This window comes from Egretta garzetta, unplaced genomic scaffold, assembly GCF_000687185.1.
Source record: "Egretta garzetta isolate BGI_Z169 unplaced genomic scaffold, ASM68718v1 scaffold69, whole genome shotgun sequence".
Taxonomy (NCBI): Eukaryota; Metazoa; Chordata; class Aves; order Pelecaniformes; family Ardeidae; genus Egretta; species Egretta garzetta.
The window spans coordinates 567369-594169 of NW_009260790.1; the positions used below are offsets into that span (position 1 = coordinate 567369).

The 26801-nt window shown below is 39.5% G+C and overlaps 1 protein-coding gene across 2 annotated transcripts in view; it reads left to right on the forward strand.

Annotated features, from left to right (window-relative positions):
• Positions 1-24409, forward strand: part of KIF1B (kinesin family member 1B) — an 89689-nt gene extending 65280 nt beyond the window's left edge. Inside the window, exons 24-46 of one of the 2 annotated variants that reach the window (XM_035901903.1) lie at positions 215-333; positions 2143-2228; positions 2374-2503; positions 2867-3026; positions 3663-3753; positions 4344-4462; positions 5379-5434; positions 8135-8243; positions 8890-8956; positions 10359-10443; positions 10707-10812; positions 15191-15305; positions 15865-15998; positions 16376-16437; positions 17140-17285; positions 17653-17892; positions 18307-18378; positions 18999-19120; positions 20448-20597; positions 21108-21300; positions 21972-22090; positions 22895-22943; positions 24279-24409. In XM_035901903.1, coding sequence (XP_035757796.1) covers positions 215-333; positions 2143-2228; positions 2374-2503; positions 2867-3026; positions 3663-3753; positions 4344-4462; positions 5379-5434; positions 8135-8243; positions 8890-8956; positions 10359-10443; positions 10707-10812; positions 15191-15305; positions 15865-15998; positions 16376-16437; positions 17140-17285; positions 17653-17892; positions 18307-18378; positions 18999-19120; positions 20448-20597; positions 21108-21300; positions 21972-22090; positions 22895-22937 — 2524 coding nt within the window. In that variant the 3' untranslated portion in view covers positions 22938-22943; positions 24279-24409. Of the gene's footprint in view, positions 1-214; positions 334-2142; positions 2229-2373; positions 2504-2866; positions 3027-3662; positions 3754-4343; positions 4463-5378; positions 5435-8134; positions 8244-8889; positions 8957-10358; positions 10444-10706; positions 10813-15190; positions 15306-15864; positions 15999-16375; positions 16438-17139; positions 17286-17652; positions 17893-18306; positions 18379-18998; positions 19121-20447; positions 20598-21107; positions 21301-21971; positions 22091-22894; positions 23198-24278 lie in introns of those variants that run through there. The other variant, XM_009646441.2, reaches the window with a different exon arrangement.
• The last annotated feature ends 2392 nt before the right edge of the window (positions 24410-26801 follow it).

Consider the following 26801-nt stretch of genomic DNA (forward strand, 5'->3'; position numbering starts at 1 on the left):
GGTTTAGAGTGTTTTGTGGCTTTGCTTAGCTTTGACACTGCTGAAGAGCCCTGTGCGGACAATATGGATACAGGGCCACAGTGCAGGTCTAATAGATGGAGTAAAGTAGACTGTCTGAAGATTTGAATGTCCCATTAGCCAACCAAATACTGCAGTCTGCTTTTGCAGATGATTGCCTAATGCTGTTTGTGTTTTCTTTCCTTCCTGTTACCAGAGCATTTGTATACCTGAGCAATCTACTGTACCCGGTGCCACTTATTCACAGAGTAGCTGTTGTTAGTGAGAAAGGAGAAGTACGAGGATTTCTGCGAGTAGCAGTGCAAGCCATAGCAGGTGAGATACCCTGAGAGCTTTACATTGCAACTCTTTAGTACATTGTGAATAGCTGCAGCTTTAAAAAACATGCAAACAAATCATACCTGAATATTTTTAGTGTTGCAAAGAACACTTGTTCTTTATTATTAACTTGCTTTTGAAATTTTTTCATTGGTGTGAATCATACGACCAAGCATAATAACCTTGAAATAATGCTACTGATCAGAAGCTTTTAAAATGGTGGTGTTGACCACTGAAGTTTATACCTGGCAACTAATACAACACTGCTTTTTAAGACAGTAGAAGGGCTGACTAGTGTCAGTAAGTCTAAAAACTAAAAATAAAGCAAAGGTTTTGTTTCTGGCACCCAGTATAAACAGTGGACAAGGGTATATGCAAGTTTGATAGTTGTGATGACTTGCAGAAAAGTTAAAAGTACCACGTGTTTGCTCTTCTCAAACTGCCCTTTTAAATAACGCACGGAAATGTGCTCTTCTATTCTCTGACTGGATAACATGTGAAGAAGTTCCTGAACTGACATTTTTCGGTATGGGATAAACAGGAATCAGCAGCAGTTTTCCATTTCATTGCCTCACTAAAATGCGTTGAGACTTAGAAGCTGCATTAACATACTGTTTAATCACCAAGAACTATCTACTTTTCAGAAGAGAAAGGTAGATATATGGGGATGGTAACTGCGTCATCCAGTTTTGAACTGCCATTGTACATGTGCCAGAGCTTAACTGCAGTCCGCTAGTCAGCTGCTAATATTTTATACTTTTCCAGTATGAGGTGAGCTAGTTGAGTTTTACTGTTGGTAGTTAGCCATGTCTTATCCATGCTGGTGAGAGCACAGATACTTCCCATAATTTGTCCTTTCTAGCAGTGGCTAACTGCCAACATTTCTTTATTGTTTAGATAGGGTAACCCTGGAAGTTTTACTCTCCATGGGAACACATAATGAAATCTCAGACTCTGAAGATGTGTAAGAATCACTCTGGCAGGGACTAAAACAGCAAGTGAAATAAAATCTATTTTAATGTGTACAAAAGTCTCGCTTGTAGCTTGGTTTGCTCTCCTTAGCATTGACCAAATATTTCCAAATAAATATGCTATTTATCTATCCAAATGAATACAATACACCATGGCTAGTAGAAATTGAACTGGGGACATCTCTTGAAAAAGGGCCATGGTATTATTTGTCCCTAAGTTAAGTTTTGGAACACGTTCTGAATCTTGCCATTTCTCCTGCAAGTGTGCATTTACTGTGGAAAAAATATCTGGCGTTTAACCGGGCCTCATTGTTGTTATTGTCCACAAAGGGGAGGAGGTAAAATGGACGGACTGTACGGACAGAACTGCCTTTCAAACTTAGAGCATGTATTTGTGAACCTTTGTTAGTGTGAGTGCTTAGTTTATGGCTACAGAATTTTAGATGGCAGTTTAAATCTATGTAAGTATACATTCTCATGTGGGTCATTGTATTATGGTATGTTAGTTCACCTCAGATGTAATAATCAGAAGTAAATAATCAAAATGAGTACTAAAGTTGGTTTGCATTCAAAATTCTCCGAAGTTAAGTGTATTAATGATAAAACTTCATAGCTTGTCTTGTTGTCTTCCCACACTTGTGTTCAAGATAGATTGATTTCTGCTATGATTTTTTTTCTAGCACTTCCTCTAATCTGTTACTGGATGACTGGAACCAGGCCTGTACTACTTTAGGACTGGTTTCTGTTGTAATCAGAATTTCCATTTGGATAACTCTCAGGGTTTTTCCCTCTCTTCCCCATAATATTTTTTTCTTTTTTTTCTCCTGTTTTTTAGCTGATGATGAAGCCCCAGATTATGGATCTGGTATTCGACAGTCTGGCACAGCTAAAATTTCATTTGACAATGAATATTTTGATAAGGTAAGACGTCTTAATTTAAGTTAAGTTTCTTTGAGTGCTGAGTTTGTGCTTCTAAATAAAGAATAAGTAATGTGGGGGGAAGAAAGGGATGGGAAAACCAGAAGCTGCAGGAATCTGTTACATGCAACTTCATTTAATTTTTCAGAGTGATTTTTCTTCAGTTGCAATGACTCGATCTGGACTGTCATTGGAAGAATTAAGAATTGTAGAAGGGCAAGGACAGAATTCAGAGGTTACCACTCCTCCAGAGGAGATCAACAGAATGAATGAGCTAGGTAAGCAAGAAATATGTAGTAGTTTTGAGAACATAAGGGAAATCTGGGACACTTCCAGTCAGCGAGAGAAAGGGGTTCTGAGTGTTCTTCAAAAAATGTGATAGGTAGGGAGAGGTGCAACTGATGGGTTGCATATGATATTTGCATATTCATTTGAAGAACTATGCAGAAAAACTGTTCCCAGGTATTTGGAGCTTTTGATTCTCAGCAAATAATTTGGGCTCAAAAGAAACAAAAATTTGTGATGGGGCTTAACTGTTGCCTGAAGGAATATTTTTAAGGGGGAAAAAAAAAAAAAAGGAGAGGTTGGGGGGAAGAAAAACAAAGATGTGATTTCATGTGGGATGTTTGTTTCTCCCTAAGACTTGAAGTCAGCCACTTTGGATGGAAAGATGACTATGGAAGGATTTACTGAGGAAATTGGTGATCACTTGAAACTGGGTAGCGTGTTTACCTTCCGTGTGACAGTGCTACAGGCCAGTGGCATCCTTCCTGAATATGCAGATATTTTCTGCCAGTTCAAGTAAGAATTTGTCCTTATTTACATTAGGCAATTGGTGGTTTGATAGAGAGTGCAAATAATAGTGGGCAATGGAGGGTCTGACTGAGAGCTTTTCAAATCAGTGGCAGTATGGTATAGCAGAGAAAAATACCTTGTCGGTTACTGGAATTCCTGTTACAAGCAGTACCTGCTTTGTGTTATCATAGTGTTAAGGAATAAAGTTTTACAGAAAGGAACTAAGAATTAGAGTGGACTCTTAAGTTACTAGTTATAGATATCTTAAGTTTTTGCTTGATAATGGCTTTTAATGTGGAAAATTTGATATTAGACTGTATATATGCACAATTAGAATGAAAGCTATATGACCCTTGACTAAATCAGTAGCTCTCAAGTGAAAGTGTTCTTTGGCTTAGTTTCTTAAGAAAGAGAATGAAAAATGGGAGTAATAAAGACACAAAACAAGTGCAAGAATTGTGGTCCCAAAGACTAGGGTATTCCTAGCTTTAGGCCATCACTCTACTCGCCGTAAAGTTCTAGCAGAATAAATTTATGGGTTTCCTTTCAGTGTTGGGTTCATAGCACAACAGTCTTCACTAAACTGTTCTGGGGTGTTTTATTTTTGTGTGGGTTTTTTTTTTTTTTTCTTTCTTTTTAAAGCTTTTTACATCGGCACGATGAAGCTTTCTCAACAGAACCTCTCAAAAACAATGGTCGGGGGACTCCCCTTGGGTTTTACCATGTTCAGAATGTAAGTAAAATTTCAGGTGAATAGCAAATACCTGTTTTAGCACTGGGAGCTGTGTGTATCCTTCTTGTTAACCTCATGAGAGGTGTATGGGAAAGAGGGGCAAGGGCAATTATTAAGAATAGACAGTAGGAGGAGTAATCGGGTGAATGATGTAATCCCCAATGGAGAACAAAATACAGAATGATTCTGTGTGGCAGATTTAACTCTTCTGTTTCACCTCTACTTCCTGCCTTTGAATTCTTTTTCCTCTCCAGGATGTTCAATGAAAGCAGTCTAGAATTCAGGAAATAAAATACATGTGAATAGCAGTGCTCATGATCTGAGATGAACTAAATATATCTATTTTTATGAACTGCGTAATCTAATCCTTTGGTTACGTGTAGCCTTCTCTTCTACTTAAAAATGCCTGATATTGAGGCTTACATTTCTCCTTTATCACAGAGTAGAATTAATGCTTAAACCAAAACAGAATGCAGTAGTTTTTACTGTGAGTGGTGCTTAACTGTATGAAAAATACAGCCTCCTAAAATTCACATTTACAAGATTTCCTTTTTGTATGTCTCATTTTCTTTCCTTAATTTGCCTAATAGATTGCTGTGGAAGTGACAGAATCATTTGTGGAGTACATCAAAACAAAGCCTATTGTGTTTGAAGTCTTTGGACATTATCAGCAGCATCCTCTCCATCTGCAAGGGCAGGATCTCAACAGGTATTGGTCACTACTCTGACATAAAGGCTGTTTGATCATGCTCAGCTTAGCTCTGAAGTTCAGGCAGTACTTTTTCATACTCCTGAAATGATACAGCCACACCCTCACGAGCAGGATAGTGTTGTATGTTTTGTTAATGAGTGATGGAATTGTTTTACCATCTCAAACATGGAAACATGTTTTGCCAATACAGCTGCCTCCACCCTACAAACACTATGGTGGTAGAATATTGCACTTGGAACTTCTGTGGTGATCTCAGTGAGTTCTGGGTAAACCTTAACAGCGCTCCAAGGTGCAGCATTCCCTCAGAGAAGTGGCCTGATGCATAAAGGTAGAATGACAAAAGGAGAGATGAGATTAGGGGGAAAACAAAAGGCTGTCAACCTTTTGACATACTAGTGCCAAAGCTGCTGAGCATTTGAATTTGTGGAATCAGGGAAAGGACCTTAGAGGAAGAGGCTATTGTCTGGAATGCCTGGCCTGGTTAGCCCTCCTACTGAAGGCAGCAGCTGCAAAGAGGAAGCACGTGCTGGGTTTAAGAGGAAATGCCAGCTGAGGCATGTTCCTTTTCCTTAAGTTATTTTGGGAAATGTCTGTCACCTACTCAAATTTTCAGTGCAGAATGGGGGTAGAGCATTTGGAAATTGTATTTAATCCTAGCTGTCAGTAAAAAAATAATAAATATATATATTTAAAAGTTAGAATAGAAAATGGACTGCTGAGTCCACTTGTTTTTTTCTGACAGGTAGATATTTACCTATCTTCATGGGATTGTGAGGATGTTTTTCCAAGACAAAAATGGGTAGAAGCACTGTACTGGGGGTGTGTGTATACATACATGCATGTGTGTGTATTGGTGTATATTTTTTTATGTTTAGCTGCCTCTATATTGATAACACTTTTCATTTCTGTATAGCCCTCCACAGCCTTCCCGAAGATTCTTTCCTCCCCCTATGCCGCTCTCAAAGCCAGGTGAGAACAGTTCTCTAGTTCTGTACATCACATGTCTGCTACTGAAATTGAGGGTTGTAGCGTATTCCTACTCTGTTCAGGACACCAAGAAATATAATGTGGAGTGAATGTTGCAAAGGGCATTGGATCTATCTTTGATAGATCTATCTTCCTTTTTATGTGTTCTTTTCAATCTCCTCTTGCAGGAAGTGCTTCTTGGTTCATTAAAGGGTAGAATTTCATTCCTGAGGTGTTGACCATATTCCAGGAGATCTGGCTGTGGCTTTTTATGTGCTTCCTGGGCACTTGTCTGGAAATTTGTTTATTCATTAAACACTTCATCCTTTTTGCTCTCTGTCATTTTTGGTTAGTGAGTCAGTCTTGTCGAAATGACCCTTGGTTTTCTTTGCTTAATTGTAATAATGCATGCTGAACTCTCTTGTGGTTTTTTCCATTTCACCTTTTATTTCCTCCTTCTCCAGCTTTCTCTCACCTGCATATTTCTACCATCCTTTTTTTTGTGTGTGTTCCATTCCCTTTGCAGACCATGAAAGAAAAATTGAGTTGATTAGGTATCTTATGTCTGGCTATGTAAACGTGCATGTGCTGAACACGCTATCTGAGCATGCCAACGTGCTTGCATCCTCTGCTGTGGCTGCTTTCCAGGATGGAGCTGACCAGCTGCCACCTTTTCTCTTTCTGCCTGTTCCCAGTTGTCAAAGTGAGCGGGCTCCTAAACGAGATGGTTAGTAGCCAAACTTGATCTATGGTAGATGTAGAAGTAGTTCCAAAATGTGCTTCAAAGTTCCTTTTTTCTTATCTTTATCATGTACTATTCCTGGGACTAGAAAATGCCATGGTTGCAGTCATGGAAGGATGATGCTGTGCTTAAGTTTAGGGCTATTCTAGAGAGAATCATATAGAGAGTCTATAAACTCCAGTGTGCTAGGTATCACTGATTTTTCTGTGTCATGGGATCTATTCCCTGAACCTTCCTGGACCTCTGTTTTTGTATTCTGTACATAGTTTTGTGAGATAGGGATGAGAGATGCTGCATATGAAAAAACAACTAGCTGTAGAGGAAATGTTCTGCTTTGTTCTATATAGGTTTCCTTTTTGCTCATCCTTTTTTTTTTTTTTTTTGCCACTAACAAGTGCTGTTCCTCACTTACATTTGTATTCTGTTTTATTACCAAAAAAAAAAAAAGTAACACGCTGGTTGGTTATTAATTACGCCAGTGCAAGTCCATGAGAACTTCTAGAACTGGTTTTCATATTTAGTTAAATGTGTCTTTCTGTGTTGGGTTTTTTTTTTTTTTTTCTTCTTCTTTTCTGGTGCTTTTGAGTTTTTCTGCTTAGCAGTAAACATGAGTGACTTTTGTGTTTGATGTTCTTCTGGCTATCAACAGCATTGAGTCCAGCTGTAATGAGTTAATGTGCAGCTACATGATACGAGTACGGGTATGAGAGAGTGACTACCCTGAGTAATGAATGGGAAGAGTAAGTGATGACACCAAAGCTTGCTACCCAGCATGGTAGAGGAGTTGTGCTGTAAATAACCAGTTCTTGTGAAGTCTGTCCCTCTCAAGTAGCTGCTATTTTGCCCAGAAAAGAAACAGAATTCACTTTTTGTTTTTCAAAAGAGACTACACAGACACACCCATAAGAACCTTTTCTTAACTGTGCCCTTCCAGTGCATGGGAAATTAAGTCATGGTGGAAGCTGAAGGATACACAGAGGTGTGACATAGGAGAACCTAAAGAACACTTGAGCAAGGGAAGAATGGGGCTTGAGAGAGAGAGAAGGGAGAATACTTACTTGGCTTAATAAAAGCAGTGAGGTTAGTATGTGAAAGGAGTAAAAAATGGAAAATCAGTTGCAGAGTTACAAAAATACCTGTGAGAGTACACAGGAACTAAGCTTTTAAAATGTTCCCATTTACAAAAATGAAATGAGTGAGCAGATAAGAGAAGTAATGTAATGATATCTAAAAGGTGTGATGTAAGTATGCGTGAAGGAATATCAGGTTATGTCTAGAATTTCACTTACTCTGCTATTTTTTTAACATGGTTTGTCCCTACATTTGTATGAAAGGAATTGAAGAGGATCTGGCCAGTAGTAATCACTAATACCAAAACATAAGGAGCTCAGAAACACACTTTGGCAGGGTTATGGCTCTGGAATAAGTCTTGTTCAGCCTTTTTATGTACACAATTCTCTATCTAAACTGGTACGGGAGACTAGCAATTTGTAACAGAAGAACTGAAGACTGAAGTTTTAAGTTCTTGGTTTTATTGTTGGTTTTTTTTCTTGTGTGGGGAAGGGGAAATGTAGTTTATGGGTGAGTAATGTTGCAGTTGAACAGACCTAAGCAATTTAAATGACAAACTGTTAACCCATAAAGTAACTAATGCACATTTGAGGAAACTCTGTGGATCTAAAGAGACTGCCTATTTTTAGAGGCTTTTTGGATATGCTCTTGTCATTTCACTTTTTTTTTAATCTAATAACTTAGATTTAAAAAACAACGCTTTGAGAAATAATGATTGCTGTAAGCAACATCATTTTCATGAAACGAAGATGTGGCCTGCATAAGTACATAACATACATAAGATGACAGAAATGATATGTTTCTGTGAGCCCTAAGGTAAGATTTACTTGTTTGTTCTTTGTAAACCATTCTTTTTTCTTCTTCCTCTTTCTTTTTTTCCTTTCTTTAAGTGCCAGCTACAAAGCTAAATACTATGAGCAAACCCAGCTTGGGCCAGAGTGTGAGCAAATACGACCTCCTTGTGTGGTTTGAGATCAGCGAATTGGAGCCAACAGGGGAGTAAGTCCCATATTAATCTTTTATGTTTTAAGAACAGTGGTTTATGGGAGTTTGAGCTTTTACCCTTTGTTCTGTTCAGACAAGGCTGATGTTTAGCAATCATTGCTGGGCAGTGGTGGCCTGGCTTGTGTCAGCCTGGTGTCTGGCTGGTTTGTAGTGATTGGGTGTAAATTCTGCTGGCATTTGCTGTCCCCATTGGAAGGGACTGAAGAGATAGAATGATATTTTTTCACACTTGAAGTAATCCTTCCACTTGTGTGCTCAAGCACACCAGCTGGGAAAACTTATCCTATGTAGGCCATGAGTTTAGATTCTTTGGGTCTCTACAGGCTTTATGCTCCAGAAGTCATCTGGCAGGCCCTCTTTTGTGTTCACCTCTGCTACAGAGGTTTTCCCCTGACAGGTCTTCAGGGATTATATAGAGAAGAGAGTTCCACAGAGTTTTCCAGAAGTACTGGAAGTACAGTATGATACTTCTGTATTTCACTGATGCTGTGCTCTAGTAGAGTCCAGTTTGACAATCAGTAGAAACACTCTTATTCGTTCAGATGTTACAAGGAGAGGTAGCTGTCGGCAGCAGAATACAGAGTAAAGTTGGCTGTGCTAGTGTATCTTTCCTGCCTGTTGATTTCACTGTCTCTCACAGGTATATTCCTGCTATTGTGGACCACACTGGAGGCCTGCCCTGTCAGGGGACGTTCCTGCTTCACCAGGTACTAATGAAGGCTGTAGAACAGCAAGTTTAATTTCTGTGGGGGGGTTAGAATGCTAATGACTGGATTTTGTGTCTTTCATGTCTTCTCCCACACAGCTGTCTAATGACAGCTGTAGGGTCAGTCATCTCTCAGTCTGTACTTAGTCTGTTAGCTTTGGGCTGTGAGGAGAATATGTTTGGCCCCTAGTATATTGCTGTTTCCTTTGCTTATCAGAGTGCATCCACTCATGAAAAATGAAAGTCTTTTAAAAAGCAGAAACCTTTGGGACCAGATTTGTGCATTCAGTGCTCTAACATCTCTACCAAGGACACAGAAGGATCACGTGGACTCAACTTCCATTGGTTCTTTTTCCCTGCATGTGGCTATAAGACAGATATACACAATGACCATGTCTCAGTGCATTTTTAAATGCCTGTAGTTAATCACAAACGCTAATGTAATAATCCTTAATAATAATTTGTCCTTAGCTAGATTCTAAAGATAATCCTAGTTAAATATTGTTTATAGGTTTATGTTATGTTTTTTCTACTCTCAAATTCTTAGTTCCTTTTCATAGAGCTTACCTGTGGCTTGCATTTCTTCTCTTTCTTAAAATAACAGGAACAGTTCTTATAGTTTAGGAATAATGGTCATATTCCAATAATTTCCTTAAAAAAAGAAAAAAAAAATGTTACTCAATTCTGGATTTACTAGTGTCCTCATCAGTTACTTCCAGTTCAAACCAGAGTAATTCTAGCCTCTGTAATTCAATTGCCAAATCCACAATATAGGCTAACATCTTTTGAAACAGTTACACACAAAGCACCTTCTCCCTGCATGGTTGTTGTCTTCATTTGTAAGAGTGGAATCTGTTAAAACCAACACCCGGGGGATTTTTCTTTTTCAGATGTAGTGTTTTCTATTCTACAATTTTAACTTCTTCCCAGCCATTAGAGTTTTATTATATTTTGACTTTTAACAGATACATGTGACAAAGGAGGAGAATATTTGCATGAGTAGTTGCTATTTTCTAGTAACTACTTTTGGTAGATACACTTTAATATAAGTATTGAAGCACACATTACCCAAGTATTTGCTTGTTTTTGTGGGCAACTCTGATATAGCCCAGGGACCATACATATCTTCTTTTAAGAGTGTAGCAACAATTTCAGGCCTATTTTAGGTTCAAAACCTCAGCCTTTGTGGACTGAAGAGGGAGAAGCGTAATTTCTGTTACATATGACAATGTTCCTCTTACATTCATTTTAGGGCCCTGAAACACATAGGTGTTTGGTCACAGTTACAGACTAATTTAAATTATGTTATTTGCTTCATTTTTGTGATATAAGTGCAAAATAGATTATGTTAGAGTGTGTGTGTGTGAATACTTCACCAGTGTTTTGTTTTTGAACTCTGCCAGGGAATCCAGCGTAGAATTACAGTCACCATTATCCATGAGAAGGGCAGTGAGTTGCACTGGAAAGATGTGCGAGAGCTGGTTGTTGGTGAGTATATTGATTTGCGTGTCGCTATGTAAGGAAGAAAAAGTGCTGATGGTAATTCTTCTTTGTATCAGATTCTGTCATCTTTGAGTATTGGCTGTGAGAGGAAGATTGTGAAAAAGATCCAGAGAAAAAAAACTTAAGTTTTGCAACTTCCACTTACAGCCGCTTGTTAATCACATAGTCTGAAATAATATTTAAGAAAACAAATTCCTTCTGTATTTCAGGTTTAGTTTTAATTGGTTCCCCCTCCTTCCCCTTTTCAGGACGTATAAGAAATAAAGCAGAGGTAGATGAAGCTGCTGTGGACGCTATTCTGTCTTTGAATATTATCTCTGCAAAATACCTGAAGTCCTCTCACAGCTCCAATAGGTAAGCAAATAAAGCGAGTATTCTAGCAGGAATCTAAAATTCCTTTGACCTCTGAGGTCTTGGCAGGATGTTTGGAAAGTTGGGGATATTGGTAATTATTAAATGTAGAATTCCATGGGCACAGGGCATACAGATAGAGAACGAGCATTACGAAAAATTCTTGCTAAAGCTGAAGTCCATTGGTCTGCACGGAGGATATCTCGATAATGTATTTGAATTACTTTCCATTTATAAGCACCATAAAGGGAGGATGGAAAGGAACAGCTTAAGAGAGTCTCAGAATTTAACCCCGAACTTCTAAACTGACATCAAGGTTTATTGCTAGAATACAGCACTGAAGTATAAGGGCAATCTCAGGGGATATATTTATGGATGCACACATACCTCTATTATTCCTGGAACAAACGTGACAATTTAAGCAAGAGCCATGCTTTGTAAATTAAACATAATTTGTGGATTTATACAGATATATCACAAATTGACGCCATTTCTAATAAGGGGGTGTCTGTTCCATGTAACTAGAGTAATTTGGACAAGAGCAGGGCCCCTGTCTGAGAAGTGTCTCGCTGCATGTGTCCCCTCATTAGGGTGCGTTGCTGTAAAGATCAGTCAGACTCCACATTGTTTTGCTTCAGTGTCTGCAACAAAGGGCAGTGAAGCAGAATACTGCATTGCCGGCACAGCCTCTCCCTACTCTGACATCAGCCAAGTCACTTGACCACTCTGTGGCTCTGTTCAGCTGGTGCAAAGCAGGAATATCTCTGAAATTTAACTCTGAATGAGTGTTTCTGGATGGGAGGAGGTTGGTTTGGAGCCCATCTCTGCTACAATTGCTGAATGCTGGAGGCGGTATCCTTCCAGGTGCTGAAATGGCTTCTTCCTTTTCCATTAGAGGCTTGGACTTTGAAATAGCACTGCGATATTAAAGGTGGATTCAGGACACTGCTCCTCCCAGCTGAATGTCTTCCTGCCACCTAGTGTCTGTAACTGCACATAATGACAGGGTTTTTTAGCTCTTTGCCTCCCACTGAGAAGTGGGTGTTTTACTCCTTGTGTATTTGGATCAGTAAAACTCAAATGTAAAGGGCCTGTTGCTAGTTTCCAGTCTGATACTATTGGATTTGCAGTTGGAAAGCCCTATACTTTCTGTTCTCTAGCAATTTCAAGAAATTCCTATATAGCTCTGTAGTTTTCTATTAGGTGGGCTGCTTGGATGAAGGATGAGTGTGAGTGAAGTGAAGCTGTCGACCATCTCTTACCAAAATGCCAAGGCTTATGTTGTGGGATGAGTGCATGGCAGGGTGATGGAGTGGGATGGAAGCCCTGGTAAGGGATACGTCTTATGTTTGCTCATTGTCTTCAGACTTGTTTTCTGGTTGGTTTTGTTTTGGTTTTGTTTTATTTTTTTAAAGTCCGCTTGTTCTGTCCCTCTCGGCTGTTGCTTTTCTGTTCTGCTTTTGGCTGCACTAACTGAAGCTCTTTCTATGTTTTTACAGGCTCTTTCTTGATAAGGATATGCCTAGGTATTTTGTGTTTGCTTCCTTTGTACATAAAGATTCTTGAAAATAGAATGCTTTATGTCCCAGTTGTATTGCTGCCACTTCCCTTTTAGCTTTTACTGAATTCTGTTAGCATGCCTCTTAGCTCTTTCAGCCATAGTATTTCTCCTTCTCCTTTGTCTCAGGGGTTTATTCAGGTACAATTCAGTGGGAAACTTGTGAAGGTAAACTTTCCTTCACATGTAAGAGAACGCTTCCTTTGTTTAGTCTTTCTGATTCGCAAAATGTGCCATCAGAGTGTAGTCCCTGTTTGTAGTCCTTGCTATTTTGTTCCTTTATTCTGTATCAAAGAACTAAATTTGGAATTTCTTACTGTCTCTGACTCTGTAAATGCGTGCCATGTTTGAAGTACCAAGTCAAGGACTGAATGATTAGGTTACTTGAAATTCCAGCTCAGAATTGCACTAAACAAAAAGCAGTGGCTGCCATGTGACTGGCATTCAACCTCTGTTCTTTGGTTGGATTTGCATCTGAAATTTAACCATGTGTTTGCTACTTCTTAGTTTACCAGTTGGCAGAGAAGCGAGACATGGTAGCTGCTCAGACTGGATTCCTTTTTTGCCTTCCAGGTTGGATCACAGCCAAACACGCTGGCTGTACAATCTGGGACAATTTGCACTCTGCTTTCTGTGTTCTGCCTCTTTGAAAAAGAGAAGATTTTAAATCTTCAATGCTTTAAATTCACCACCTTTTGCTAATGCTGAATTCCACTTAAAAATCAGTTCTACCTATACGTTGGTGCCTCTAACCTGTATCTCCTGTTTTCCATGCTTTGCTTGTTCTGTGCTCCATTTTCCTCCTCAAGCTGTTGGCTGTGCTAGAAGAAGTTTGCTCACTTCTGTTTTTTCTCCCTCTGTAACTATTCTAGCAAGTTCTGGTTTGGACAGGCAAGACCGTGTGTATTTAACTTCCTGGCTAGACAAAATCCAGTAGAGTAACTGTCTTGAAGTTATGTTTGACTTCAACTCGGTGTTCATCCAAAAATCACCATTTTGCTAAAGAGGGGCATTTCGTTCTGCACTGATGGACATTTACACCTGTGTTCTCTCTTCATGATGAGAGGTCATATTTGGCAAATGGTGCAGAGCTGATTCAGGGGCTAAATACTGGCTTTCACATCTTTGGAGAACCAGGTTTTACTACTTTTTCTTCCACCCAGATACTAGATCTGGAGCTTGCCAAAAGTTTAAAAAAACGGCTCTCATAACTAAGACATGATAAAACATAGGGATTCAACAGAGATTTGTAAAGGGTTAGAGGACAACCTGTGGTGTTTGCCTAATCTGACTCAAGTAAGGATTATTACATTATAGTGCTTTTAAAGTTACCAATTACTGAGCTTTAGAATATGTTTCCCTGTAGCATTTTTAATAAAGCAAGACATTTAGAAGCAATTTCTTAAGTATGCTACTTCAAATGCAAACAGTATTTAAGCAATATTCTCAAATGATATTACTTGACTGCACAGTTTATGGTAACTCAATGTATTAGCTCGAAATTGTGTTGTTGGTATCAGGAAAAGGAGTTTCTTGGGAACTTTATTTGAGATCAGAACTCTTTGTTTTCAATATGTCTGCTCGTTAGCCTCATTAGGCTGTTTCATGTTTCTTTTTGGGTTGGTTTGTTTTTTGTTATTTCTTCCTTCCACACCCACCCTGTATTTTATAATTTGTCTTTGGTTTCATTTTCTATTTTTTCTGAGTTGGCCTTTGGGCATTAGTACAGAAGCTCTTTAGAGATATAACTTGTTTTAAAAAAATAATATACATGAAGCACTTCTTGCTTCTATCATTTCGACTGAAAATGGGATGGAAAACCTCAACAGCAAGGGGATTTGGGAGGGAAATTATATGGAGGTCATGAAGAATTAATACTTTCTTTTTCTGTTACCAGTGTAGAAAACTGCAAAGCATGCTGTATTCCTGAATAAGAGTATAGTACTTCTTTCCAAGGGAACCTACATGAAATCAGTCTCTACCTGTGAGAAAGGAGAAAGCTCGTTTCCCTAAGCCCCTGTAGAGAGGAGAGAGTGTAATGGTGACTCTAGACCTGATGATTTAGCTCTCCTGTGTCTGATGCTGTCTCTCACTTCTTAATTGAACAGATGAACTTGCCTGATTGCTGGGCAAGAACTGTGGGAGCCATCAGCTCCTTTCTTTCCATGTACCAAACTGACGGAAGTTTGTGTTAGATCTGCAGGTTTTTACCTGAAGCCAGTAGGGACATAGAAAGAAATCTTTATCATTTGAATATAGGACTTATCCCTACCTATCAATCATTCTGATTTGCTATCAGAAGCTGCTGGTTTTATATGACTAAGTATTAGAGGGATCTCTTCTGTTACTATATGCTAGTCCTAAAATATGGTGTAGAACGAGTGTTGCTTATAAAAAAAGAATCTTCCCATGTACTTGGAAGGTGCTGAATTGCACCTGAAGCAATAGAGAGGAGTTCTGTTTAGAAACACTGTTCATTAGTGCTGATTTCCCTCTAGTGTTATGACAGCGTTTGTTCTCTTCTACATTCCCTCTTTTCTCTTTTAGATGAGTCTTTTTTTATAACAGGCAGTGGTCTCTTATACCCCACTATTTGAGGTAGAAGTAATCAATCTTGGGAAAGAAGGCAAAGTCTTTGCTTCAAGTATTTGTTATCTAAGCCACTGAAATCAGTAACAATCATAGTGGATGATGTCAAGGATCATCCCTTGATGGGGATGAGGTGCTTTACACTGGAAGAGATACTTTACACTGACTGGTGAGAAGGATGCAGAGGAACTGCAGCTCTGCATACTATTGAGCTTTTACTGTATTTTTTTCCAGGACTTTCTATCGGTTTGAAGCAGTTTGGGATAGCTCTTTGCATAACTCCCTTCTCCTCAATCGAGTGACACCATATGGAGAGAAGATATATATGACCCTTTCTGCTTACCTCGAGGTTAGAGACCTGTGCCTTCCTTTTTGCTTTTGACTCAAGTATAACTATTTGAGACAGCAGAGAGTGTGTATCCGAGATAAATGCTTACTGGACTAAGTGATTTTTGAGTCCTGAAGCCAGTGAAAGTCTTTATTCGTTTTCTGAGAACGGTGGAAAAATTTATTCACAGTTAACATCTTACTGTCAAGGTATTACTGCCTCACAACAAAGGTGAGCTGTTGATCTCTTAACTTTCTGTGCCTCATTTTAACTATCTTTGTATCTGAAAATCCATTGAAATCAGTGAACGTTGCAGTGTAGGTACTACTAGTGTTATGAACACTGGCCTAGCTCTTGGCTTTGTGTGCAAGGCACTATTGTTTTGTGTAGTACAATTGTTTCACCCACAAGATGCATCAAGAAATTTAACAGTTCTCTTTCACAGAAACCCATATGAAAACCCTTCACCAAAGACCTTAACAAGAACAAATTTGAAAAAGTTGTCCCACTAAAAGAGGAAAGCAGTGTAACTTGGCATAGTTGTCTACAGCCACTCATTCATTACTGTTTTTGTTCTTAGCTTGACCACTGCATCCAGCCGGCTGTTATAACAAAGGATGTTTGCATGGTCTTTTACTCACGAGATGCCAAGATCTCCCCACCGCGATCCCTGCGCAGTCTGTTTGGAAGTGGCTACTCCAAATCTCCAGATTCGTAAGTTCAGTTACCAATTTTGCATTTATTTCAGTGAAACTCTGATGGCTTCTCTCTTTACTGACCCCTTTTCCAGCCTTCTGACTGAAGAGCTGGAAAGTGAGATCCATTTTTCAAGCTTTCACACAGATGACCCTGACCCTGACTTGGAATTTACTGCAACAGCTGTTCTCTGAGTCTAATGGGGGTTGAGGGGGGAACATGGGGGAAATGCCATTTTTAGAGATCTTGCAGTCTATCCTGGCTATTTTATGTCAAGATTAGAATTCTAACAACTTTACTAAAACTCCTAATTTGGGGACCATTTAACGAAAGTTAATGAACTTTATTTCTGATAATAATAGGGTTTGTTTTTTCCTCTGGTTTCTTGTGAACAGCAATCGAGTAACCGGGATCTATGAACTAAGTTTATGCAAAATGGCAGACACAGGAAGTCCAGGTAAGCAGTGACCAGGTGTTCAAGCAAAAAAGATGCTGTGAACTGAAATATCGCAGAAAACTTCATAGGCAGAATGGAGTAAACATTTCTCTCCTGACGGGAAGCAGTTCCTGTGTTTCACAAGAGCAATGGAACATTGCTATTCCACCAAAATCTTATGCAGGGTTTTACTTTTGATTTGGGTCTGTGTTTACCATTGGTGAACCAAAGATTCACTGAAAACTTCTGACATGGGTATATCAGGAAACTGGACGTGTACCTGGATCATAGGCTTAGGGGGCATAATACATGGCTAATAACTAATCCAGTTGAGACTTGGTTTTGCAACAATAGTTTTTTCTTGGTCTTTTGAGGATATTGCCGATACCTGATGCAAGCTTGATAACTTGGAAGGAATGTAGTTCACATAGTATCAGTATGTTTTTTCCTCTTGAGACCTAGCAATTGAAGTTCTTGGGTTGAATTAGACTGAACAGGAGTTTGTGTTATATCATGGTCAATAGAAAATATCTGAATGAAGCAAGCTGGACTAAACCAATTCTCTTTGGGATGTGTGATTGCTGTTAATGAAATCATTGCCATGTATATTTCCAGCAAACAGCAGAATTATTGATTCTTCGCAGATTGCTAATTGGTAAGTGTTTCTTTGGCATCCCTCTGCCTATGTTTTTAACATGTCTTACATTGTTTCTTACTGCTCAGGAATGCAGAGGAGGAGGAGAAAAGTCCTGGATACATCTGTGGCATATGTGCGAGGGGAAGAGAACCTGGCAGGTTGGAGGCCCAGGGGTGACAGTCTCATTCTAGAGCATCAGTGGGAATTGGAGAAACTGGAGCTGCTGCATGAGGTGAGTAAAGAGATAGGGGAAGTGAAAGAAAAAGCACAACTATACCTTTGAATTTGCCTTTAGTCTACCCATTGAGACCTTCTGAGCTGAGCAGGTTCCCAAATAGGAGTTTGTTCTCAAATGCAAGATTTAAATAAAGTTTCTGACAGAGAAGATGGAAAGTGTGTGGCTGGCTGCTGAGTAGAATCTTCAGATCAGAATCTCAGTGTATTCAACAAAGGCAGATTGAACTTCTAGTGCCATGGTAAACTCCCCTCCGCAGGGAAAATGTTTACTGGCATGAATCTTAAAAGAATGCATAAGAATTCAGTGCCTGTAAGATAGGCAACATCCTGGAGCAGATGATACTGATTTCTTTTCTTACTAGGTGGAAAAAACCAGACATTTCCTTCTGCTTCGTGAAAAGCTTGGTGACAGCATCCCCAAGTCCCTGAGTGACTCATTGTCTCCCAGTCTGAGCAGTGGAACCCTCAGTACCTCCACCAGCATTTCCTCACAAATTTCGACTACAACGTTTGAGAGTGCTGTGACGCCCAGCGAGAGCAGTGGCTATGACTCAGCAGATATAGAGAGCCTGGTGGATCGGGAGAAAGAGCTGGCTACCAAGGTATAACATGAGAAAAGCATCATGGGTCTAGATTGAGGTGCCAAAGATGGCTAAAGATTAATGAAGAGCTTCTTGGATAGCATGGTGATTGTCCAGTATTGTGAGTTTTTTTTAATACGCTCTATAGTGAAAACATCCATCCTCGCCAGCCGGTGCTGGTGACTGGGTTTGTGCTATGGCTGTACCTCACTCCCCTTCCTTAGTAGTTCTGTGAATGAAACTTTTGTGTTTTATCAAGGGAAGGGATTATTCCCCTCTTCTGGGATTTTTCACAGCAGTTTAGAATTTGTTTATTCTTTCATGAGCTGCTAAGTGTGTCTTGGCAAATTGCCTCTTGTGTTCAAATTTCTCTGAAAATCTAAATGTAAAATTATTTTCTGTGTGTGGTTTGTTTTTTTCCCCCCCCCACCTTAGTGTCTGCAGCTTCTTACTCACACTTTCAACCGGGAATTTAGCCAGGTGTACAACAGCATCAGTGATTGTAAGGTAAATATTTAATGCAATACAACACGCTATATTTGTAGTACAATAGCAATGTATTTGTAGCTTGTAGAATCTGTTGATACTATGAAGAGACAAAACACTTCATATTAATTTTCTTTCTTTTCAGTCTGTTGGAAGCATTTGGCTATTCAGCATCAGGTTCCAAAGATTATTGCAGGAATTAAAAATGGTGTGAACTTGGACAATAGTATAGTTTCTAGTTTATTTGCAGACTGGAAGTGCTCTTATTATTCCCTATATAGACTTTCCCTATGTAAAAGGATAAATTGGCTCTTTTAAAAATCTGACTATAGGCACAAGGCACACCAAGTTGCAAACTGGATTGTCTAATGTTATGTTGAGGAAGTCAGGGTGTGAATAATCAGAAGTGTAAGACATTAATAACAAGCTATGCCTACAGAAGTGCCATTGTATTTTCACCCACAGATGGGTTTATGGTGGTTTTGTGCAAAAATTTGGCTATCGAGTAGGGAAATGGCTGATAGAAATACCTTTGTATTATCTGAGCCTTCTGTGTGCTGAATGCCATGTTCTAGCCAGGACTGAACATCAGCTACAAAAAATCTCCTCTGTAATATTTTTGCCTATATTTGTCCTTGTAGTTGTCGGATATTTCTCCAATTGGGCGGGACCCATCAGTGTCGAGTTTCAGCAGTGCTACCCTCACACCTTCATCTACCTGCCCGTCTCTGGTGGATTCAAGATGCAATTCAATTGATCAGAAGTAAGTACAAGGTTTTAATAGAAAAACATTATTTCTCAGTGCTTCACAAGTCTGTCTTTGCTATGTTTTCCAATTTATTTCCCCCCTGCCTTCTTCCTTTTCCTCTAGATATTTCTGTGTATCGGACCCCTTGCCTTATCTTCCCATATCACTCGTCACAATTATTTTTGCTTATTTTGTTCTTTTGAAGCGTTTGGGTGGTTGGTTGTGTGGTTTGAGGTTTTGTGTGTGTGTGTGTGTGTGTGTGTGCTGAAAGAACAGTCAGATACTTGTTGTTCCAGTTACCAGTGCATCTTCAGTATGTAGAGTCTACAAGTTTTTTTTTTTCAGAGGTCTGTTAAAAAGACCTACTAATAGCAACCCAGAATAAGCCAGTTTGGCTGGTAATCCCTGTTTATCTTTCTTGGCTGTATTTACAGATGTCGTGGTTTAACTTGGCAGGCAGCTAAGCACCACACAGCTGTTTGCTCACTCCTGAGAGAATTGGGGAAAAAACCTAAAACCTGAGGGTTGAGATAAAGACAGTTTAATAAAACAGCAGAGGAAAATAATAATAACAATAATAACAATGATATGCAAAACAAGTGATGCACAATGCAATTGCTCACCACCTGCTGACCAGTGCCCAGCCTGTCCCCGAGCAGCAATCGCTCTACCCTGGCTAGCCCCCCCAGTTTATACACTGAGCATGATGTCATATGGTCTGGGCTATCCCTTTGCCCAGTTGGGGTCAGCTATCCTGGCCATGCCCACTCCCAGCTCCTTGTGCCCCTGGCAGAGTGTGGGAAGCTGAAAAGTCCTTGTCTGGTGTAAGCCCTGCTTAGCAACAACTGAACCATCAGTGAGTTATCAACATTCTTCTATGCTAAATCCCAAAAACGGCACTATACCAGCTACTAGAAAGAAAATTCACTCTGTCCCAGCTGAAACCAGGACAATAGAAGATATTTTTGATTAAATTGTGAATAACTACTTAGTTGTACCTTCTCAGTTTAATGTCCCTGAGAGGAGGAGTACTGACAAAGTAGTGCAGTTTACATTAAACCATAGTAAGACATACGTCTGTGTTGTGACTGTGTTTAGCAAGAGAAATGAGGGAGAAGTAGTGAGGAAACAACTTAGTAGCAGTTATTACAAGTTTTATTCCACAAATTTCAAGGGAAATCCTATTTGATATTGTACAAAAGGATCCCAATGTCATACAAAAAATCTGGACTGGAGGATGAAACTTGTAAGACGGGCTAAGCTGTGGATGCACTTTAAATTCCATTGTCATGTTCAGTTGGTTTGTTGTGATTTACTGTTCTTTCTCCACTTTTTTTTAAAGGACACCAGAAGCAAATTCTCGTGCCTCCAGTCCCTGTCATGAGGTGGAACAGTTCCAGCTAATGCCTACAGTAGAAACTTCCTATCTTGCCAGAGCTGGAAAGAATGAATTCCTAAACCTCGTTCCTGATATTGAGGAAATCAGACCAGGGTAAGTTTTCTATTGTAGTGTGATCATGGCTTCCTGAGAGCTGTCACAAGGGGCTTTCTGAGATTTGTAGTTTCTTTGCCCCATTTGACAAAGGTAAATTAAACAGGTGATAGCAGAACTGCAGAGTTCTGTATGATGGAGGCAGGATTGCTGAGAACTGTGCTGATACCTGATCTCTGCAGCATTCATTCCCTGCATCTACTTAATGAACAGGATTTCCAGTGACTTAAATATAATGTCTGTTATCATCAAAACCATAGCTGAAGTTCACTGAAGTAGAGATCTTTGTGGGTCCTTCTTTCTGTCAGACTTTTGCATAGTTCTTGAAGAGAAAATTCAGCTTACTATAGAATTTTTTCATAATACTGTTGCAGACAAAACGTATTAAGGACCAAGTGTCTTTTACAGTGTTTTGCAGTTAATAGGGATACTCAGTAGGGGCCTTATTTAGGGGAAAATGTATTCCTGTTTATCTATGCGTTTGTTTTGGTTTGGTTTTTTTTTTTTCAGCTCTGTGGTCTCAAAGAAAGGATACCTCCACTTCAAGGAGCCACTCTCCAGTTCCTGGGCCAAGCACTTTGTGGTGGTTCGCCGTCCCTACGTTTTTATTTACAATAGTGACAAAGATCCTGTAGAAAGAGGAATCATAAACTTATCCACAGCTCAGGTGGAATACAGCGAGGATCAACAGGCAATGGTAAAGGTCAGTCTGACAGCTATTGTTTATTTACCCATAGAGCAGGAACATTACAGGTAGTAGTGCATCCATATCATCCTCTGTGTCACCTCTGGTCTGAGGAAAATGCGTCTGTGTCTTTGAGAAATGTCTGGCATCTGATGATTCTGCCCACAAAGTCCCCAATTTGTTCAGGTTTTCTTATGTTTTGGACACAGTTGTACACAGTTGTCTGAAGCTGACTGCTGTTACCCATCATACTTGCTTTTATGAGCATATGTTGGTACCATGATCGTGTGTGTTTGGTTTTTGTAGTTTCCTTTGTGTGGTGTTTTGGGGGTGGGTTTTGTTTCGGTTTTTTTTTTTTTTGTTTGGTGGGTTTTTTTGTTTGTTTCGTTGGTTTTTTTAAACAACAAAACAACACACACAAACATCCTGCAAGGAAACAAATTAACTTTACTGGTCCATCATATAGCAGCTCTTGAAGTCCATGCTCATGAGTTAAAACTAGATTTTGTAGAAGATGTCCCATTTGACTGACTAATAATATTGTGGAAATGACCAGTGAAACTTAAATGAAAGACCTGAGGTCTTGTGGTTTTTAGGAATGTGATGTGGCAAACTTTCTCAGAGAGGAAGTGTGTATCAGCTTCTGTGCCTGTAGAGTTCAGTATTTTAAATTGTCCTTAATATTCCAGACACCCAACACATTTGGCGTGTGCACAAAGCATCGTGGAGTCCTGCTCCAGGCCATCAACGACAAAGACATGAATGACTGGTTATATGCCTTCAATCCACTTCTTGCTGGCACCATACGGTAAGAGGCAGTTCACAGGCAGACAGTGCTGCAAAGCATAAAAATAGAGAGATAGTCATAAGCAAGGAGGCAGATGGTTTGTCACAGATTTAATCTTGTTCTGAAGAATTTGACAAGATGGGTGAACTGAAGGAGGGAGGAGAGTGAGCAACAACAACCAAAAAAAAAATCAAACAAGCCCTATATTTCAGGAAATGCAGTGGCTGTTGCTTTGGCTTGTGAAATTCTTAACAGATGCATCCAGTTTGAACATGTGTGGTATGCTTCATACAATTCTACATTTGGAGGCCACAAAATGGTTTCCTTGTGTTGCTATTTTACAAATTTATAAAGCTTCTTACCGCCTCTGTGCAGGCAGGTCTGGACTGCATTTTCATTCTCTTGATTGTGAGCTAAAGCAGAAATTCTCATTTCCTTCCCTTTTTTGAACTTCTCTACAAGCCTTCCCTTTAACACAGGTCACAGACATCCCCTGCTTGCTGGAGAGATTGTACTATGCTACGGTAGTTCTTCCTTCAGTAAAAAAAATTAATTGAAAACTAAGTTATTACTGTACAGCATCAAATAATTTCTTAACAGTGCAGTCCTCAAAAGATCCTGTCTTCCTTTAAAGGAGCACAGCAGAAGAGTGAGGAGTTTTTCTCATTATAGCTCTTGATACATTCTACTTTCTAAATATATGGAGTAAACTAGGACTATACAAAAGGTGGAAAAAAAAAAAAAAAAGGTGGACAAACTGTGGGGAGGGGAAAAAAATAAACTTCCAGAATTCAACAAATACTTTTTTACTTCTTTCTTGTGCAGGTCAAAACTGGCTCGAAGACGCACGGGCCAGCTGAAGTACTGAGTCCATGTAATGTTCTCATCTGTTCTAACTCACCTTCTGATAGATAAAGTGTTACCTCTCATTTTCTCTTTGTGATTCTTGACAGTTTCTCTTGTATGTAATCCTGTGGCTTAACATCCCTTACCTTCCCAACTCCTTCAGCACATTTTCTAGGTATTCTAATCCTACCCTGTTTCTTTTCACTTGTACCGAGAATCGTACTAGTAGCATGTGGCCAAACAAAAAGAAAGAAAAAAAAAAAAAATCAAAAAAAAATTGAGTGATAATGCACGACTCTAAAAAGAAAAAAAAAGTTATTTATTTTTTCTTATAACAATTGTTTTCCCATTCCAACTGACCTTTTGGTGTCTGTCCCACTGTCCATTGTTGTCTGTCTAGACTGCTGCAGGTTTTTCATTCAATTTGTGACTTGGCAGTAGTCATTGGTTCCCTCAGGGCAAAGTTCTAATGCCAGGGAAAGATAAATTCTTCTATGTAGACATTACCTAGCCAGGAACTGCTATGGCTCCTCAGGCTTTCTGGATCCAGCCGCTAATTTAAACTCTGTTGAAAGCTGATATTGGACAAATCTATCTGGGCAGACTGGATTTTGGACTTGGTGCAAGTTTTTGAGTTTCCAGGGTCCAACAGGCTAAGGCATGAGCTGGCAAAAGATAGGGAACAAACCAATAGGGCCTGGCTAGAATAATCTGCCTTTAAACTCCTGCTGTGGGGTTGCAGGTGAACAGTGCTTGGCTTTAACTATTTCCCAAAGCATTAACACTCACTCCTTTGCCTCTGAACTGAGCTGAGGAGACCAAACTTGTGCTGATGTGAGGAAAAATAAACCACATCGCTGAAATATTAGATATAATCCCTAAAGTTTTAGATGCTCAGCCTCGTTATTTGACAGATGGAGAGTGTTAAGCGGAAATGGAACAGTCTGGTTGTTCCCTAGAGTGCTTCCAGGAGATCACCACAGGAGGGCAAGATCTCCTCTTTCTGCTTTTAGTCCTGACTTCTGAGTTCCTGCAGCAACCGTTCTTACCTTTCTTGGAAGAGATTTATGGTTGTCCTTGGTATGTTAGGATAGACTGCTCTACGGCGTCATTCTGAAAGGCCTGCTTTATGCATGCATCCCTTATCCATAATACTCAGATGACATTCCATCTGTTCATGGGGAAAGCATCCTCTGTATACAAAATACTTTCTAGACCTAGCACCTGCAGTATTCTCCAGGGAACAGCAGGACACTTTCAGTTCTTTTTGAAGTAATTGTTGAATGTCTCCTAATTTTCCCGATACAATTTTCATCAGCTAAAACTCCCTACTTAGTTTTAACTTCAGAATTAATCCTTTCAGGTGGATGGATCAACTGGACTCTGGCCCTGGTCAGTGGAATGTAATAATGGGCTTCTTGGAGATCAGCTGGGTGGTGTTAGTTTTTGACCTACAGTGTAAGTTCTCCTTGTGGCCAATGTTTTGGTCCTTGCCCCAAGAAAAGAAAGCAGAGTGAATTTCCTTTCTGAGAAGTGAACTCATCTTTCTTAATTAGGTTTTCAGGGAGGTTGGTGCGGGGTGGGGGGGGAAGTTTGTTTTCTTTTATTATGTTTCAGACTGCTGTGCTGTACTTTCTTGACTTACCTTGGGCACTGATAGGGCTAGCTGTGATCCTGGGGAATGTACAGGAATTTCATCCTGAGGTTCTGACCTCTTAAGGGAGAGTTAAAAGGGTTTCATTCCACTATTACAGTAGGCACATCTAGGCGCACTCCAGCTCAAGAAGGTCATTTTGATTCAGCTCACTCATCAGCAGGTCATGCCATGCACTGGAAATTCTATGGCCAAAAGTGTACGTGGGACTGGCATCAGTTGAGCAATTTTTTAGCTTTATGGGGTTTTTATTCTTCAGTAAAGTGCAATGCATAATGAGACCTCCTAAAAGCATGGTTGGCAAAGGAGCAGGGAGACAGGGTCTGACACTTGCTAGGACATATCTTTATATATTTTGAGATAGTACTTAAGCTAAATCATGTGCTCATGCTATCTCCTATGGTCCTCAGATTTATTTCAGAACTGGAAGCCAGAGTGAGGGAGCATCCTGGGGACCCAGGAGCATAATAGGGATGTCTTGTTTGTTTGTGGGTTGCTTTTTTTTTTTTTTCCTTCTGGTTTTGTCTTGTTTAATTGTGTATGACTCTTAATACAGTGATGATATTCCTTTGTTATGCAATGGATGATAATGCACTTCCAGTGTGTGGATAAGTAAGACTGCTAGTGCTGCAAGAGGGCTCCCCAAGCTGGAGCTAAGCCGATCTCAAGAATTACGTTAATTTTAAGCACTAAGTTGTTGCTGCCATCACCACTGTTTATAATGAAAGTGGAACCAGTTTGAGGAGGGGTAGCAATTTAGGTGGTGGCATTTTGTGACACACTGAGAGCATTTTAATTTTTCTTTTTCTGTTTTTTAACTAGAAGAAAACTAGTTTGCTAAGTCTTTGCTTTGGATAAGCCAGAAAATGAACTAAGGAGATATAGGCACGATTAAGGGATCTTCCTTTAAAAGCAGGAAGAGACAGGTGCTTACTTTACACAGAGCTGGAAATGTTACGGCTGTGTTGCATAAATGTTACTCTTCTATCTAAAGACTCCGAGCAGCTTCTGATGACTTGATGTCTATGTGGATAACAGATCATCAGAAGAGAAAAATTCTATTTTTAAGCATCAGTATCTCTTAAAGCTGCATAATCTGTAACAAAATAGATTCTTGTGTGGAGTTCAAATGGGCATTACTATTTTCAGGTCTGACATAAAGGCATACAGTTAACAGTTTTTCACCAGTTATTGAAGTCCAGTTTGAGGCATCAGTTTCCCTACTTAAAACTGGACTGAAGTAAATTCTAGTTTTCTTTAAAAGGATAACAAAGCAAAAAAATGCGGATTTCCATCCACTTCAAAGCTTTTTTGATCTAGCTCAGCATGTTACAAATTTCTTTTTAGAAACAGAGCAAGAAGGGAAATAATGTGCTAAGCTGCCTTCTCTCGACATTTAAAACACCGCTCTTGGTTATCTACTGCGTGTATGTGAAGTCCTGGAGTCAGACAGCTCTTGGGACTCAGCCACTGCAGAGGAGGCAGTATGCTATGGGCCTGCCAGCCCATTGAGCATAAGCACTGGCAGTAAACTTGATAGGCATTTCTTGGAGAAGAATGAGTGTGAAACTGCTGTAGTTTGGGGTTTTTATGTTCCTCACTACAAGGAAGGAGAAAATTATCTTTTTTTTTTCTCCATTGAAAACCGTGTCTGTGTCAGAGCTTCCTGGATATTTTAAAACTAAACTAAACCTCCTATACTGTATTTTAGAAATGCACTTTAAGTACCTTTTTAAAGAAGATTCCTATATTCTGGGATGCAGAAGGGAAGGGAATATTTCCAGACCACTGAGAAAGGGGTTTTTTTTTGGTCAGTGTCTAATAGTCCTTATTACTGATTAGCAAGGTATTTCAAAGCAAAGACTTTACTTTTTGCTGCTTGTTATCTAATTTACAGGGATTTAATTTTATGTAATGCATTGTGTATTTATACATCTGTAATTAATTGCACATTAGATAAGAAAGAGGATTAGCTTTGGAGTAACACCCATTGGTACTATACAATCAACTAATACTGCCTATGCGTATGCATCTTTCCGGTACTCTTGCACAGCCTTAGTTTGTGTTCGTTTATACTGTGGTGGGTGTTCTTGTTGAAGATGCAGCTGTCAACCTGCTGCTCAAAGGAAGGATACTAATGCTGCTCTGGAACGGTTTGCTTGAATGTACTTTGAAATGGGTCTCTAACATGTGCGCGTTGCATCTCTCTGTTGTGGTTAATAACCCCAATAT